Consider the following 18,170-nt stretch of genomic DNA (forward strand, 5'->3'; position numbering starts at 1 on the left):
CCATTTCCTTACAACCCTAGTTTGTGTAGAGTTTCTATGACGTATTGAGTGTGAAATTGACATTGTTGTTGAGTGTTGGCTTTTATTAGCCAGTCGTCTAAATATGGGAATACGTGCATGTGCTGTCTCCTTATGTGAGCGGCTACTACTGCTAGGCGTTTCGTGAATACTCTGGGGGCTGTTGTTATTCCGAACGGTATCACTTTGAATTGATAGTGTTTGCCTTGCATTACAAGCCTTAGGTATTTTCTGTGAGAAGGATGGATGGGTATGTGGAAATACGCATCCTTGAGATCCAATGTTGCCATGTATTCCTCCTTTTTTAGTAAGGGAACGACGTCTTGAAGTGTGACCATGTGGAAATGATCTGATTTGATGAAGAGATTCAGTGTTCTGAGATCTAAGATAGGTCTTAACGTTTTGTCCTTTTTTGGAATGAGGAAATATAGTGAGTAGATGCCTGTTCCTTTTTGGTGATTGGGTACGAGTTCTATTGCTTGTTTTTGTAACAGTGCTTGGACCTCTATATGTAATAGGTCTAAGTGTTGTTGAGACAGTCTGTGCGTTTTTGGTGGCACATCTGGAGGGAATGTTGTGAACTCTATGCAATAACCATGTTGGATAATTGATAGGACCCATGTGTCTGTTGTAATATGTGTCCAGTTTTGGCAGTATGTGGATAGCCTCCCCCCCACTGGTGTTAAGTGTTGGGGTATTGTGACATTGAAGTCACTTTTTGCTAGGGCTTGGTTTGGCAGGTTGGAATTTTCCCCTGCCTCTTGGGAATTGCCTTCTGTATGAACCACAACCCCCCCCCCCCCCCCCTCTGGTATTGTGATTGATAGGTGGGTCTGGTTTGGGAGGTGGAAGGTTCAGGTGTTTGTTGCCGAAACTCCCTTCTAAATTGTGGTTTCCTAAAGGTGCCTCTGACTTGTGGGGAATAGAGCGCACCCATGGCTTTGGCTGTGTTCGTGTCTTTTTTCATTTTTTCAATGGCAGTATCGACTTCCGGCCCAAACAACTGTTGTTGATTAAACGGCATATTTAACACTGCTTGTTGAATCTCTGGCTTGAATCCAGAATTCCGCAGCCATGCATGCCTGCGAATGGTTACAGCCGTGTTTACAGTCCGTGCTGCCGTATCTGCCGAGTCTAGTGCGGACCTTATCTGGTTGTTAGATATGGCCTGTCCCTCTTCCACTACTTGCTGGGCACGTTTTTGGTGTTCCTTGGGCAAGTGCTGTATGATGTCTGGCATCTCGTCCCAGTGTGTCCTGTCGCAGCGTGCAAGTAGGGCTTGTGAATTCGCAATTGATTGGCTGCTTGTGATGCCACTCGCTTGCCTGCAGCGTCGAATTTCCGACTTTGTCAGGTGGAGGTGCATCTGCTGACGATTGAGACTTTGCTCTTTTTCTTGCTGCCCCTACAACCACTGAATCCGGTGTGAGCTGCTGTGTTATGAACACTGGATCTGTTGGGGGTGGTTTGTACTTCTTTTCAACTCTAGGCGTGATAGCTCTTCCCTTTACAGGCTCCAGGAAGACCTGTTGCGCATGCTTGAGCATGCCCGGGAGCATTGGCAGGCTTTGATATGATGTGTGGGTGGATGCCAGAGTGTTAAAAAGGAAATCATCCTCCACTGGCTCTGTGTGCATTGCTACATTGTGGAACGTAGCTGCCCTGGATAATACCTGCGTATATGCAGTACTGTCTTCTGGTGGTGACGTTTGGTTGGATAACATTCTGGACTGTTATCCGATACTGGTGGATCATATAAATCCCATGCATCAGCATCATCCTAGGTCATCTCAGTATGTGTGGGTGACTGCATTATAGGTGATCCCACTGGTGACAATTGTGGTGAGTGCAGTGGGGATGGTTGTGGTGAGACCATTGGTGGTGGTGATTAGTCTCTAACCACTTTGCCTGGGCCTTGGCCTGATTTGAGTGGAGGTAAAGTCTGAATCTTGCCAGTCTCTTTCTGGATATGTAACCTCCGTCGTGTATGGTCAGGTTCTTCCATACCTAACTCTTGCTCAAATCAATGTCTTTCCTTGAGTTGCATGGAAAGTCCTTGCTTTTCTGTATAAGAGCTTCTTTTCGGCTCCGAGGCCGCTTTTTTCGGTACCGAAGTTGCTGCTGTTATAGTCTTTTTCGGTTCCGAGGAGATTTTTCGGGGTTTGGTCGATTCGATCACTCAGTGTCAAAATCGTTCGGTGCCGGATTCTCGACCGGAGTCGGAAGTCTTCGGCAACTCCTTGGCCTTTTTCAGTGCCGATGTTTGGTCACCTTCTTTTCGGTGGGTTGAGCCATGGCCCACTGACGGTGGCGTCCTCATGGATTTAAGTGTTTTGGTGTGACCCTGAGTTTGGGACAGGAAAGGTTTACTCACGGTTCGTTGCACCGTCGAGGGTCGTTCACTTTCAGATTCATCTGAGTCCATCTCTTGGATGGAGATACTTTCCTCCTCTTCGACGTCGAGCTGTTCTTTTGGTTTCAACGCCATTTGCAGTCTTCTTGCGCGTCGATCTCTCAAGGTCTTTTTCGATCGAAACCCTCGGCAAGCTTCACAAGTATCCTCTCTGTGTTCGGGTGACAAACACATATTACAGACCCGGTGCTGGTCTGTATAAGGATACTTTGCGTAACACTTAGGACAGAAATGGAAGGGAGTCTGGTCCATTAGTCTGGAACGACAGGTGTGGTCAGGCCGACCAGGCCTTGGTGAAGAGTGGAAGCCGAAGCGGTCTTGATGTCGGTGCCGATACACTAACACTAACCCGGTACCGAGCAATAACAATACTGTTGAATTTTCGATACTTTAGCTAACTTTCCCGATTCGAAATATGGAGCGAAGAGGAACACGTCCGAATCCGATGGCGGAAAGAAAACAATCTAAGATGGAGTCGACACCAATGTGCAATGGAGCCGAAAGGGAGGAGTCACTCGGTTCCGTGACTCGAAAAGACTTCTTGGAAGAAAAACAACTTGTAACACTCCAAGCCCAACACTAGATGGCAGGATAATGCACAGCATGTGTATCTGCAGCTACACATGCCACCGAACATATATATATTCCACTGGGGAAAGATGTCCTGCGCCACCCCTGGATACAGAGGACACTCGGTCATCAAGAAGATGTGGGCCGAGTGCATCTGCGCTGACAATGAGAAAGCCTGTCATGTGGCTGTCAGAGAATTCCCAAGAGGGCCCACCAACCACTGCCACACAAAGAGCCTCCAGACAGAGAGCATGAAAGACTGTGACAGGGACCGTGAATGACCTCCGGATTTTAAGCGTGAGCAGCCTCTCTTCTTATCTTCCTTGACAAAGTTTAGTCTCATGCTCCTGATGGCCTTCGGGTGCATGAGGGAGAATTTGTTGCATGACTCTGAATTGCACATGCTACAGAGGAACTAAAGACAAATACTGTTCGAGTCTGTGACCAACAACTGCTTCCAGCAGTCACAGCACAGCTTGAAGCCTGTTGTTGAGTTCATGCGGAGTCTGATAGCTTCATGTGCTGGTGGGCAGGAGCGATTTTCAACTTCCCTGGCCCAGCTAGGCACCTGGCAGGATTTCAAGGTACGCAACCTACAGTAACAAGTATCCACCAAGAAATGTACACCTCATGCACACATCCAAAGAATTATAGGATTTAAAGAGGATGTCTTATTGCTGATAGACATAAAATAAGGATCTTTTGTCACATGGGCTTGTGGAGAGATTAAACAAAGTAGAAGGTAAAACTAAAGAATTAAATTATTTGGAATATGAGTGGATTAATTCAAATAAATCTTTATATGACCAACCAATCTCTATCATTTGCATTCTTATATAGAGTGTTGTACCTCCAAAACCTGAATAACTCAAAGTAAACAACTCAATGCAGCAATTCATCCATAACCCCTGACCTTATCCAATACTACAATAAACAGCAGAGCAGCAGTAACACTATAAGATACACAAGTCAGTTACATTAAAAAACATAATTTTTGTTTAAAAAAAAAAAAAGGTAAAAATAATTGAGCTTGGAAACTTTTAAAGCAGACAACCTCCCCTGCTCCTTCGGAACATCAATGCTCTAAAACGAGCCATTGGTCTATAGAAAAAAAGCAACTTAGCTTTTGCCCGATTTGGTTTCTGGACTATTCAAGAACTAGACAACATACAATAAATATATCAGGTTTACATTACAGACATTTTTGCTGGCACTATCAGTGGGTATGCATTGACAAGACTGATAGGTTGCAGTTTTATAAGTCATTTTCGAAATGTGGTCCCCCCACAGTATAGCATTAGACATTTATTGGCTAAACAGGTTAAACTTTATTTTTAGTGTATAGGTTTTTATTAGCATTTGGGCAATACATGAAACAATTTTGACATACTGTTATAACTGCACATGATGAGGTTCGGATCACAGAGACTGATGACAATCCCTCACCCCATCCCACGAATACACTTGCTTTTCCTCGTTCAAGAATACTCATCTGCAGATATTGCTTCACATTCAACGTCAGGGTGGCTTAGAGACCTCAAGTACCTAGAGGTCATGTTAGTCTAAGCAGGTAAATGTCACTCAGGTATTGAATCAATACCTTTTCCCCCTCGTCCAGTTGTGCCGATCACTTCAGTGGAGGTCTAGCATCCAGGAGTCCAGCAGTTCTGACAGCATTGCTGCCCATGCCTGCAAATCATCTGCTAATTTATTGTCCCTGCATGAGTTGTGAATGTGGCATTCCTCAGGATTGACCCCTTCAGCTATTTACTGCATCCATTCCTCTGATGTAGGGCCTAAAGGGATGACCATTTAATTGTCATTATGTGGTTGGCCAATATGAGTCCCAATATAACAAATTTCCTATTTAATTCCTTTTTTCTTTTTCACTGGGATCCATTCTAACAAATGCTTTCCAATCTTCCTGGACATGGACCAACATGCTGTCCTGTTCTAGGCCTCAAGTACCGTCTCCCAACATCTGTCCACATTTGGGCAGCCCCACAGCATGTGCAGGAAGTCTGCTTGTAGCCCAGCGCACTAAGGGCAAAAAGGGCGAGCAGGGTATATTGTATGCAGTGTGGCAGGAGTGAGGTAGATCTGGTGAATTATATTAAATAAAACTAATTTAAATCTTGAGTTCAACGGGGTGGTCTTCACACCTCCCTCCCACTTTTTAGCTGCCAGAGGTTCACTCAGAGCCTCATCCCATTTTGCATGCATCAAGAGATCTGCCTGTGGTAAATCTTCTCTCAGTGCCCTATATATATGTGTGAAACTAGTCGTCGGCCCACCGGCTAATTTAAGCAGAGCTGCCAGAGTCAGTGACTTTGCAGGAGACTCGGGGAACATGATCTCTGCTGCAGTCTGGCACAAAGGGGAACGTTTCTATGGCATCTGCTGTAGTAATAACTCAGTCGTTGGGGTATAGGTGCTGCGGGGTAGTGCAGCCTCCCTCCCACCATCTGTCCTTTGACATTGTGTGTGCTATAAGTGAGAATGGGTGAAGTGCTCAAAGAGGCATGATGGGCGCAAAGGGACCCCTACGTAGAACTAATCGCACTGCTCATTCCCAGGTCCTACAACCCTGCTTTACTATGTATGGCATACATTTTAGAGCATTTGCACCCAACATTCGTATGTCTGGCAACAGGCTGACTTTGCAGGTGTCCTTCAGTAATCTGGATTCCCACGTCTCATGATCATCCAACCATTGTACCATGAGTTGGAGTTGGGCTGCAAAGCAGTAAAGCTCCAGTTTGGGTAACTCTAGTCCACCCTGGTGCCAAGTGTTTTTAAGGGTGACTAGACTGACCTTTTGCCTACCCGAGGCCCACAGGAGCTCGACAATCAGCTTATCCAGATCCAGGAAGTATTTTCTAGGAATCTCAAACAGGTTCCTCTGGAAAATCTAAAGGCACTTGGGTAGAATTATCTTTACTAATGTCAATTTTCCCAGCAGAGATAGATGTAGTGTGTTCCATATTCTCATTGAAGGCCTTAAGCCCCCCCCCCCCCAATACTCTCTCTGCATTGGCTGCATCAAACTCCTGAGCCCCCTGAGTCATTCTGATCCCCAGATAACAAACACGTCTCCGTTCCTAGGTTAGGGAAATCCGGAATCTGCCTACCAGTCAACTCTCCTAACAGGAGTAGTTTTGATTTGGAGCAGCTGACTAGGAGTTCATACACCTCACCAAACTCTGCAGGGAGAGCTAACAATATGGGGACCGAGTAAGTTGGCTGACAAAAATAAAGCAAGGCATTGTCTGCACAAAGAGGGACTACATGCGTATTGTCTCCAATCTGTATCCCGAGCACGTCCCACAGCTGGCAAGCCAGTGGCTCAATAGTGAGCGCTAAGAGCAAGGGGGCAACCCTTTCCGGTCCCAAAATGTCGGGAAAACCTCTCCAATACTATACTTCCCACCCGCACCTTTACTGTGAGGTCCCTGTTTAACAGTTTTATCCATTTCTGGAAATAGTCACCTATACCTAACTTCTGCAGCACTTTCCATTGAAATTCCCATGACAGGGGGTCGAACATCTGTTCGGTGTCAAGAAGCGCTAACGCATAGGGGCATCCTCTGGGGTATTTGCGTGCATAAGCAGCAAAAGTCTGCATAGATTGCAAAGGGTGTTCCTACGGTAATAAATCCACATTGGTCTTCACGGACCAATTAAGGCATGTGTGTCAGGAGTCTGAGGACTTTCACATCTACATTTAGCATCGACACTGGGCAGTATGATGCTGCTTCTGCAGCATCCTTATCTTGCTTTGGCAGCATCACTATCAGTGCCTCCCTCATGGAGGCAGGGAGCAAACCCTTTCCATATGCCTCTTTATACAATTCCATATCTAGAAAATACAGGGGCTGCCCACGACAACCCTCTTGAGTCTTGGGCATGACTTCAGGCAATATCAAAAACCGCAACTCTTGAGGGATAGATTATAAGATCCGTGTTAAATCATCAATAATATTTTATTATTGGTTCTGTGATTTTTTATTTCACCATATTTCATTCTTGGTTTAGGCTCATATCTAACCATGCTAGGAAACAGAATCAACAAGTCTTATGTAAATCCCATACTTCAGTACAAATGAGTAAAAATCAAATCAATCGTCCCCAGCCCAATGTGAAAAAAATCTCTACAAAAATATAATAAAAGTGCACACTTATTCTTAAAACAACAATATTTCAAAGTAACGGCTCACTAATTTCAGGCTTATTGGGTTCGTTCGTTCAGGTAGTCCATTGTATCAAGACCAGTAGCCTGCTAACCAGATTACCTCACACATGGTGTGGATTTAGGCTAATAGCCTTCTTCTTATTCAGGTGGTTTATCCTTTCGCAAGGACTTGTTGCAGAAAAGTGTCAAACTGTTTTGGACAAATGGTTCCTAGCCTCTTCAGGACAATAGAAGGAGTGTGTGTCCTATTACTAATGCCTACTGTGTAGCCAGTCTTGTCAAACAGAGATTCCGACTTACTATGATGGTGAGACCAAACGGTTCCCACCTAGCCCACGTTCTCAGTTCAGACTGCCAAAATGTCTGTGAGCGCCAGGGCTTGAAGGGATTCTGGTTCACCTCAATTGACCAGGATGCCGTGGATGTACATTTTCAGCAGGCGGTCCACCACATACCCTGCGCTGGCAGAATTCTCCAGCCAAACCGTGCACGCCCTGAGCCTTTGCAGTCTTTAAGGCCTGGATTGCTATGATTATCTCCTCTCCGGTTAAGGTGGCGTCCAGGTTATACTGTTCCTCCTGCGTTAAGGAGACTATCCCTAGGTCGTCTTAGAACGCCTTCTCCTGCAGTACGGTGTCAGTGGGCTGTGCCGCATAGACACCCTGCAGGTGAGTGGCAAAAACATCAGTAATGACACACTGTGCGTGCATCATGAGGCCTTGTGTGTCCCGGGCACGTATCGCTGGAGGACCCCCAGTGTCTTTCCAAAGTAACACAGTAAAAAGTCTACTACTCTTTGCGTACAGCCTTAGGCTCAACTTAATACAATTGCCGGATTAGGAATACTGACTACAACTGAACCCATAAACATTAACTGAGATAACTACCCACTGATCAATTTGACATTATCTGCAGCTGTTCAAACCACTTTTTTAAAGTGGAAGGACTTGTGCAAAATGTTGAATCAAACAATTGGTCTGGTACATCTGCAGATCTGATAAGTTTAATTTAGATATTGGAATTCTAATTATTAATAGCACACAACTTTTGGATATGCTTGAAAGAAACCTACCAATGAAAAATCAAAGTGAATAAAAGAATCCCAGATTGATAAATGATTTACTCTCTCTGTCAATACATCTGTTATATCCTTTCCCCTATTTATGTAAAGTCTTTGGTGTGCAGTAGTTATCTATGTTGAAAAAGGCTTAAATAGGTAATTTCAATTATCCATGTGCTTGATACTACATTGCTGGCACGTCTAATTGGCCAGAAAAATGTAATTTGATTCTCATTTTAGTTAGTTGTATTTATGTTATTATTGTTGTTGTTGTGTTAAGTGGGTCATTCATGCTATGCAATATACTATGGAGTTTTAGACTTGATTCATACAAGGTTTCCTTTCAAGACCATAGCCCTGATCATACACAGCTTATCAAATCAGAGATGTTTGTAATGACCAACACACCCCACTATTTCCTTCGAGTAGAAAAGTTCAGAGGAGAGCCTTAGGTAGAATATTTAACTGATCTAGTACTGCTCCAAAAGTACCCCTTTACTTGCCTACCGCAACTGGAAAAAGGGGGCGGTGATACCATGCTAGTTACACACCTGGAGAGATATATCCCACTATTGGCAATGGTGATTACAGCATACTAGAGCTCATAATGAGCTATGTTGATGTAAAACATACATTTCATAGGCCCTTGTTCACCACTTGAGAGAATTATTTCATACTCTTGTTTATTTTCTCTATATTTGTATCTCTATTCTATTTTAAGTTGGAATTGACTATGACTGATGTGAAATACCAATTAAGAAATGTTTAAAAATAGTTAAGACTCATCTTAACTGAAAGAAAAGAGACATCCAAGTCCACAACTCTAAAGTTTTTCTAAAAGAGAGATTTGTAGGTGGCTCACTCTTGGCTTTGTAAGTTGCAAATGTCAGCATAACATTCTTAGGGAAATCCTGAAAATTTACAAAATTCTTCAATCCGCAATGCTTGGCAGCCAGTGCACAAATACAGTGTGCCCAACACTCACTGCTAAGTACCGGATGAAAAACCTACATTGTGAAAAATTATGTAGGTGTCGAGCAACAATTTTTAACATCCAGTCAGAGAGAGAAACTAAAAGAAAATGCTTTAAGCACTTAAAAAGTGAACTTCAAATATCAACTTCTGGGCACAAAATTTTTTTTAGGCCATGTCCTGGAATTGTTTAAATCAGATAAACAAATGCACTGAAAATGTCTAATCAACAGAGAGAAAACATTTTTCTTCCTGCATGGCTCCAGCAATTCTGAATGTTTATTGGCTTTTCTGAACGTTCATTGGCTCAGATACCAGGGCACTTTATAACTCTGATCTTTAAATCTTGCAGTAATGTAATCCTGATATTCTCTCATGTTATCCCTTTCTAAATTGACCATAAAGAATCCAAATTAGCACCCACATCCCTCTGCTAATAAATCAATGAGGCTCACCCCAGTGTTGAATTTGATGCTGGAGCAGTCCTCTGTGATAAGAGCCCCACTGTCATCTGTCATATCGGTCATGGTACTCATGCTGCTGGAATCATCTGCCCCCCAATCATTGCATCGCCGCTCATGCTGGTACTGCAGGGCTGGAAGCTGAATGGCTTGGATGTCCATGCTAGAATCAACCAGCTTTCCCACTCTGCAAGAAAACAGGTCTTTAATCTTTTGTGTTCTCTGCACAACATGCTACAGATTATTTATTGTTGAATCCAGGCTAGCCTACAACATTTGATCCCAAGTAATGCAGGTCGGTGCTTAATTAATGATGGTGGTGGTTGCAGATTGGGAGCATTGCCACTCATTTTTGGACCAGTATTTAGTTTTATCATTAGACTGAGCAAGAGTGAAAAGAATGTATGAAAAAGAAGGAAGATGACAAGGTTAATAAAACTGTACCAAGGGACAAAAGCAGGTAAGAAAATTAACCTGCAAGAGTGAGATAAAGAGAGGGAAAGCATAGGGTGGTGAAAGAAAGGGTCATCTGATGGAATCAACCTTGGTATTTGGCAAACTTGACATTCTGCAGCACCCGCTGTGTCCTCCTAAGAAATATTTCAGCCACCTGCACGTATGTACTTGTGTATTCATTTTTGCAAAATAAGCACTGGTAAGTGCCATATACTGTGTAAACGAGAACAGTTCTTAAAGATGTAATGTCTGTGTAATTTCTGCCCCCTTGTAACAATTACAGTAATTTAACCATAGGAGCGTCAACATATATCGGATTGTGTTGTAAAATAATTGTAATCCTAGTTATTTCTTGTCTACTTTGCAATATAAGCCACATCTATTATCCCACTAAATTTTCTTCTTACCATCTTAAGCTACAGTAACCTTAACTACAAGTAACTGCTATCGACACCATAACAGTGGGCAGCACTTCAGATTGAGTATCTTTCTACTTGTATATTTTATTTGTTGGTGGGAAGTTCTTATAAAAAGATGCTAATCCCAACGTCAGTAACAAGTCCATTCGCTCCACAAAATATTGGTCTACAAATATCTCTGCTAATTAATGCAGGATTTTTCAGCTGCAGGGTGTTACTTGAACATATTGCCTCATGTTAATTGAATACTTAACATTTTGTGTGTGTGTATGTGTGCGTGCACGCACAGGCCACTGGCTTTGCTACACTTGTTTTAGATGAGGAAAGCTTGCACTGCTACTGAAAAGACTCACCCTGCCTGTAGGAGGGAAGCTTGCACTGCTGGTGCCTGACCTACAGATGTTCTCTTTGAGTGTTTAGGTGTGAGTGCGTCTTTGAGTTTTGTTGGGAAGATTGCACCACTGTTCAGCACCTGTTTAATGTGTGCAACATAAGCATTGACTGCTGCCAATGTAGTAACTGTTCAGTCTAAGTTCTACTGAAGTTTGAGAACGATTTTCACTTTACAAAAGCCAAAACAACTGTTTTTGCCAGTGCTTAAGTAACATTTACTTTGTATGCCCGATTTAAGCAAAGTTGTTGCTTTAAACTTCTAGCCTAAGCAGTGTCTAAAATACTAAATCTTTTTAAGATCTTGCTAGTGTCTAATAAGGACAAAGAACACTACTTTAGATGTTTACTGTGATGCAGTTGATGGAGTTGCTCCCGACATTACCCTCATTAAACTTTTCTTGTTAGAATAGTGTCCAAACTTTCCTGCTCAGATTGCTGTCAGTTTATGGACAAATTTGACATTTGTCTTGTTCTGGAGACCTGGTCCCCGTCTCCCCAGTTTTGTTCTGGTTTTGTTAATTTTACTCTGGCTGCAATCTCCTCAGAAAAGGGTCGACCATCTGGGGGCTAGCAATTTGGATTAAAAAAGACTTTGCTCTGTGTGCCATTAGAGATTGATCTGGACTCTCAAGACGTCTGTCGTTCCCTTATGGAGATCTCTATTACATATATAACGTTTATTGCAGGCCAGGGGATAACAGAGCTGAACTGCCAATCATTGACCTGATAGATTCTCAAATGACCGCCCCTTCCGCTGGACGATGTCAAATTACGGCAGGGCATTTAATTGTAAATTTAAGCCACACAGTACCAATTTTGAAGTCCTTACTGGCTATTAGGTTCATGTCTGGTCAGTTCCTGGGCTTATTCCCTCACCCAGACCCTTCAAATTAAGAAATGGACAGCCACTGTAATAGAACTAAATGCATTTACTTTGAATAATGGCCTTCGAGCCTACAACAAGACATCAATTTCAGACAACCAGTGTGGGGCAGGGTATGGGTTGCACGTTCAACAGCCTCAACAAAACTAGTCTTACTGATAACAACTTGCAGGACATTAGACTTTGGCCTATGATTAATATGCTTGTGACTCCCCGGCTGGACAGTGATCATAAAACTTTGGATGTAACGATGAGAGCACTGGGTACTACTATATCCAAATCTATTACTGAACTCTTTGATACAAGGCTTAAAGGGGCTAAAGTTGAATTCTTTGGTAGAATCCCCGGTAGCTCTGAGGAAGGGTTATGAGGCAGTAACCACTGGTCTTGAAGCTGTGCAGGTCGCAGTGGTGTATTTGATGCAAACCGATTCCCTGATGAGAATCGGTGCAATTCATAATTCTATGTTTAATTCCTTAAGAAATCTTTTTTTGGTGGAGTTTAAGACCATTCCCAAAAGGGAAATAGAGGTCCCCTGGTACTCCAAATCTTGTAGAATTGCTAGGCATACACTTTCTAAAGCCAAATGGGAACAGGAATTCGGGCTAAGAAGCCAGACTCGCCTACAAAGCTCCATTAATAACTGCTAAAAGAGGCTAGGAGTATGCAAAGTGGGATTCTATGTTATGCGCCATTAAAGGAAAGGAACATCGTTCCTTCTGGCACATCATTGCCAGTGGTGGCTCTAACAATCATCCTCCAATCGATAACAATGCTGTACTCATCTGCCACAGGGGCCAGAATTTCCCCTGAGCAGGACAATTGTGCGGATGGTCACAGCTACTGGTTGTGATGCAGGCAGAGCTGGCCCAGTAGCCACCAAACATGGATTTGAAGTTCAAGATGCTAGTCATATTTCCAGCGTTGAAATTAGTAAAGCAATAAACCGGTTGACCCCTAACAAAGTCCCTGGGTTGGATAAGATCCACTGAGATCTCTTCAAGGCTGACAAGATATTTGGTGTCTCTATTTCGCATTGTTCTTCAATGTCATAATGAGAGGAGCTCCCATGCCTCCTATATGGGCTGGGACAGAGATAATCCTGATTTTTAAAAAGGGTTGTAGGTCACTTCAATCAAACTATAGGCACATTAGCCTTATTGATAGTTCCTAAAAACGTTTTAGCTGGAGTATCTTGAATAGGCTGTTTGACTTAATAGCCGAATCTGGAATGCTGTCTTCGCTGCAAGCCGGCTTTAGGGATGGTATTAGTCCCATCGACCAGGTGTTTCATCTTTAATTGCTTCATTGGAAATACTTTACTCTTTGGGATGGTTGTCTATATGTAATCTTTGTGGACCTCTGGTCCGCCTTTGACCTTGTACCCAGGGAGTCTTTATGGAAGGTGTTGGCAGAAATTGGGGCCCGAAGTACCTCTTGGATGTTATCATTAGGCTTCACACTAGTAACTTTGCCCAGGTCAGATGTGGGTCCCAAGAGGAGTTGACAGCCCCCCAATACTATTTCTCTTATACATCAACAAACTGGTGATCCAGCTAAAAAAGTGTGATAATAAGCCTCAAGTCTTGTGGATGGAAAGATCCGGCCATTCTGTTTTGCAGACGACACACTTCTGATCTCAAAAACACCTATGTGGTGACAGAAGCTCCTGGATTGATTAGGATTTTTCTGTAAACAAAGGGGCCTAGATAATAGCACAAGCAAAATTAAGTACATGTTTTTTAATCCCTGTTCATCGACCAGACCCAATCCGGCTCTTAATGGGGTACCACTGGAGAGAGTTAACGTATTTGACTATTTAGGGGTTATGCTCACTGAGCAGTTGGATTCATGACTTCATATTCAGAAGTGTAGGCTTAAATTAGAACAATATTCAGGGGGAATTGAGAGGTCACAACAAGGTTCCTTATTTCATTCAATATCTCCAGCCTTCCAAACATACAATCTCCAAGCTCTTGGGGCGACGCTATATAGCGGGGAACTATGGGGTGAGAATGATGTAAGATCCCTGGAAAAAGCAGAAAAACATTTTATGCAACTCCTTATCAATCTTCACGTTAGTACCCAGCTAATTCCTTTTTGGCTTGATTTTGGCCTCAGATCGTTTGTTGATAAAGCAGGACTGAGACCTATATGGTATTGGCGTAGACTTTGGGTGACCACCCGAACATTTGCATAACCGACGGGTACTGCAGGATGAATTGGGGCTGCCTGGGGCATCCAAAATTCCCTTGGCTTAGGTTTGTAAAGCATTGTCTGCCACATATTGATGTGGAAATCTATGGTCCACCCCCGCAGAAGCAACCGGGGTATCAAAAGAAAAGTTAAAGGGTCTATACTGACGCTACATTGATTATTCAATTGTAGGGCATGCGCGGGTAGGTACCCTTTCAGCCTCCTTTCTTCAGTTCAAAGACAAATACAGCCTAGATGGCTTCTTGGATGAGATTGAGCCTCCCCAAGCCAAGTCACTATATATGAAATTCCGGGTAGGGACCTTGCCACTTTCTTTTGTTACGATACAATGGCTGCGTGCACCCAAAAAGTCTGATGGGTTCTGTCTCTTTTGTTCCCAGGTAATTAAAACCATCGTACATGCTGTAATCTTCTGTCTGACATATCATGGGTACAGAAGGAAGTGGTTTCTTCTGATAAGCAGTAAACTAGGGACTACAGAGCAGTGATTAGGTTCCTGAGAAGCAATGTCGGACAACCTATTGTATTTACAGTTTCACGTTTCCTGTTGTATATGTGGTGGCTTAGGCAAAAAAAAAAAAAAAAAAAATCACCAGTTGAAGGTTGCGGTCTGCCTTTTTTTTTTTTTTTTTTAGATTTGCAAGACTGCACTGATTTTTAGACCGGACTTCCAACAGGTATTAGTTGTGGGTCGCTATTGATGTATCACGGTGCTACGTACCCTTATGAATTACTGTATGGGATCTGTACATTACTTTGTAAGAGTCAATAAACTGTATAGTTTTCACTATTTGAAGCGCACCTGTATCTTATTGATTTCATGTATTTTATATATTGTGATGTTTTATGTGCTTTTATGGCTGCATAGCGAAAAAAAAGAATGATGATGACGGAACTGAATTCTGTGAAGCTCAATAACATGAATGTCAAGTAGGGGTAGCCATGTGTAGGAGCTGTTATCTTTAACTTGACCTTTGCTCCCCTGGCACTGCCCTTGCTACCGCTAGGCATCAAAAGTCATGATGGCAATGGCAGGAATAGAAACTAAACAGTGCTCTAGGGGACCAGTTTATACTCCTTGCAGCCTTTGGCAAACATATATCCCCTAAACAGTAAGCAGAGAAGGGTGAGACAAAGGGTGAACTTAGCTGAGGGCATAGTCACTACCTGAAGCTATTTGGCTACCTTGAAGATTCAGTAATGTTTGTTTGGTAAATTCTGGGGCTGTGTGAGGACTTCTATGTTCAGATCAGATGGGAGATGAATTTAAGAGGCTTCCAGAGGCTGGATCTCTTTGCCAGGAAGGCCGACAACCTTATCTGTAAAATACGCACAAGACAGGTAAATAAGAAGCATCAGCCAATTGGACAGACTGCTCTCTGACGCCAGACAAATTGTATCAGGGTATCTTCAAGCACTAGTTTGGATCAGTTTGGATATTCCATCATTTTCTATTTAATATGCATGTATTATAGGTAGTGGTCCAAACGTCTATGAATAAACTCAACACGTCACCACACTGCCAATGGAAGACAAGGTATTTCTGGTGATATAAACGGAGTATTTCATAAACCCACCCATGCAAATCTAAATCTCACGTTAGGTCTGACTTCGGTGTACCAGACTGAGGACCACACCCAGTACTGAACTGAGTGAAAGAAAAGGTAAACGATCAAAGGGAATAATCTGAAAAATACCACAACAAAGTGTACTATGCACACTTAATTTTAACAAGTAGGCAGAAATAGGTCAGAAGAAGATGCCTGGGCACTCATGAGTGATAAAGGCAAATGCATGACAACATTGCTTGATGAAAAAATTCTCATACAACAGGCCCTTACAAAGGCTACTCTTCAAAGAGTCGGAGACTGAAAGAAGGCTCAATGCAAGAGAAACGTCAAGTTTTTTTATTTTTTTATTTTTTTTTAACTCAGACCTGAGAAACACTTCTTCCATTGTGGTGACAGATGCTCCATAACTGGCGATTCCTAGTTCGTCTCGCCTCCGCTCCAGTTCTGTAAACAGAGCTTCAAACCTACGGAGATGGGAATAGTAGAATAATGGAGATGACATTAAAGAAACAGAATTAAATATATTATTTCATATTTCTGCCATTACGTCCTTTGATGCAGAAGGAAGTTTTTGATGAGCAGCTCTGTGCTATTTCCTACTGATGGCAGACACTGCTTCATGTTCAAATATACTACTAATTATAGACTATCAGCTAAATTATTATAGATGTAAGCAACCGTCACATAAACTGCAGTTCCAGACACCTTCCAACAATTTTACTTCAAGTACATACAAGAACAATCCACATCCCTCAAAAGACGTTCCCTTGTTTCAAACTTAACCACCAGATAAAACACGTCATCACTTGCCTTTCCAAATCTACATCACACACATTAGCATCATACTGCATCACACTGTATTCCCTATCTGCAAAACGAGTGGGAGGCACTGCACCTCTAACCCTAACTTCATCTCAGCAGAGAGGCATTGCATGGCAATAATTACCACTTCAATACTATTTACTACAGAGAACCATTTGCTGCTAGAAGCTGTTCCCTTGCTAGAAACCATGTGTTAGTTAGCACACACTGTAGCCTTTGAGGTGGACAAAGTCAAGCACCAAGAAAGTAGCGACTGGGATAACACCTCTATTTAGAGAAGCGTAAATGATTAGGAGAGCCAAGACTGAGTGACAAGAATAAAAGTGTGAGTAAGAAAGACAGCAAGTGAAATTGAAAGCACTGCTAAGTGACTGCAGGAGAGGAGCAGAGAGAGAAAAAGCTGAGACAGTGGGAGAAGCAAGAGTGAGGAAAACGGTGTAGAAATAAAGGTTAGTGCATGACCTTTTCTGCCCGTGACCTTCAGAACCTATGTGTTCACTGGAAATCGTTCATGTTTTTTGTCTGAATGTTGCTGTCTTGGTTGACAGGGACCTCGGGGCACAACCCACCCATACCTAAGGATAGCTGCCCGGCGTTAACACCAGATACTAACAGACCAGATATTGCAAGAAGCAATTACAGTCAGTAGAGACCTTTCCACCGGGAACACAGAGGAAGTGCAGGTCCATTAGTTTCTCCCTGCAAGACAGTATGTGCAGCTCTCCAATACTGGTGTCCTTACAATCCTATCATGGTGTGTGTCATCTTTATGTGTTTGCTGTGGATGGTGTGAGAGCTTGCAACAAATGGTGGTCTCCTGCAGTATATCTTAGTCCTTCTCTTTATATAACAATACGTAGGTCCTTTGTTCTACCATGAAAGCGGTGTCTAATGAATCGACTGAACTGTATCTAGGCTACCCTTCATCCAATTCTTATAATAATGATATAGGCATTGACAAGGAAGCATAGAAGATTATCTGAATAGATCACATTTGCCAGAGACTGGCAGGAACTAGCTCTCCTCTGCCAACCAGAAAAAAGATGGAAAAGCCCCAGGGATGTACTCTACCCTGAATGGAGAGGAATGCATCACGTTTTAAACAAAGTTGACATTTTGTTTCACCCTGGCTTTTTGTGTTTTCATAAATACTGGCCCTTTACAATCAGTATTTTTAAACTCAACACAACTTTAAGCAGACTGCACATCAGCCCAGAGAAGGCATATGCTAAACCAAGGTCACTGTCAGTTGCATTCCCTGCCCCACAACAGAAAAAGGACTAGATGAGACTCAAGACAAGGCCTACCACAACACACTTGTCCTGGAAGTGTAAGAAGTTGGACTAGACGCTGAAAGGAAGGAGCAGGGGCAGAACCAGGAGAACAAACAAGTGGCCAGAAGCCTCTGTGTAGGATGTCTTGCAGGACTGAGCTATCTAGGAGCCACAAGGATCGTTCACCCTGGATGGCCAAAATTGTCACAAAAAGCAGATAAACACCAAACGTTGAGGACCAGCAGTGAAGCACTGCAGGAGTGCAAGTGAGGCCAGCCTTTATCGTACCCCTCCTGGCCGACGGCATTCCCACCTGTATGAGAACCTGCAGTTCTTTATCTCCCTGCCCCGAGTAGACAAGAGGACTATAACTTTTCACCATAGGACTTGTGGGATTGTCCAATTGGTTGCAGTCGTTTACCCCGATTCTGAAACAGTTTAAATGGTTT

General features: G+C 42.9%; 1 protein-coding gene across 3 annotated transcripts in view; it reads right to left on the reverse strand.

Moving 5' to 3' along the window:
* The window catches only part of ABCA3 (ATP binding cassette subfamily A member 3), a 453,847-nt gene that overhangs the window by 93,812 nt on the left and 341,865 nt on the right, over positions 1-18,170 (reverse strand). For all 3 annotated transcript variants that reach the window (XM_069210492.1, XM_069210493.1, XM_069210494.1), the window contains exons 17-18: positions 15,991-16,089; positions 9,681-9,873 (exon numbers count right to left, since the gene is read on the reverse strand). In XM_069210492.1, coding sequence (XP_069066593.1) covers positions 9,681-9,873; positions 15,991-16,089 — 292 coding nt within the window. The remainder of the gene's footprint in view (positions 1-9,680; positions 9,874-15,990; positions 16,090-18,170) is intronic.

This window comes from Pleurodeles waltl, chromosome 10, assembly GCF_031143425.1.
Source record: "Pleurodeles waltl isolate 20211129_DDA chromosome 10, aPleWal1.hap1.20221129, whole genome shotgun sequence".
Classification (NCBI taxonomy): domain Eukaryota; kingdom Metazoa; phylum Chordata; class Amphibia; order Caudata; family Salamandridae; genus Pleurodeles; species Pleurodeles waltl.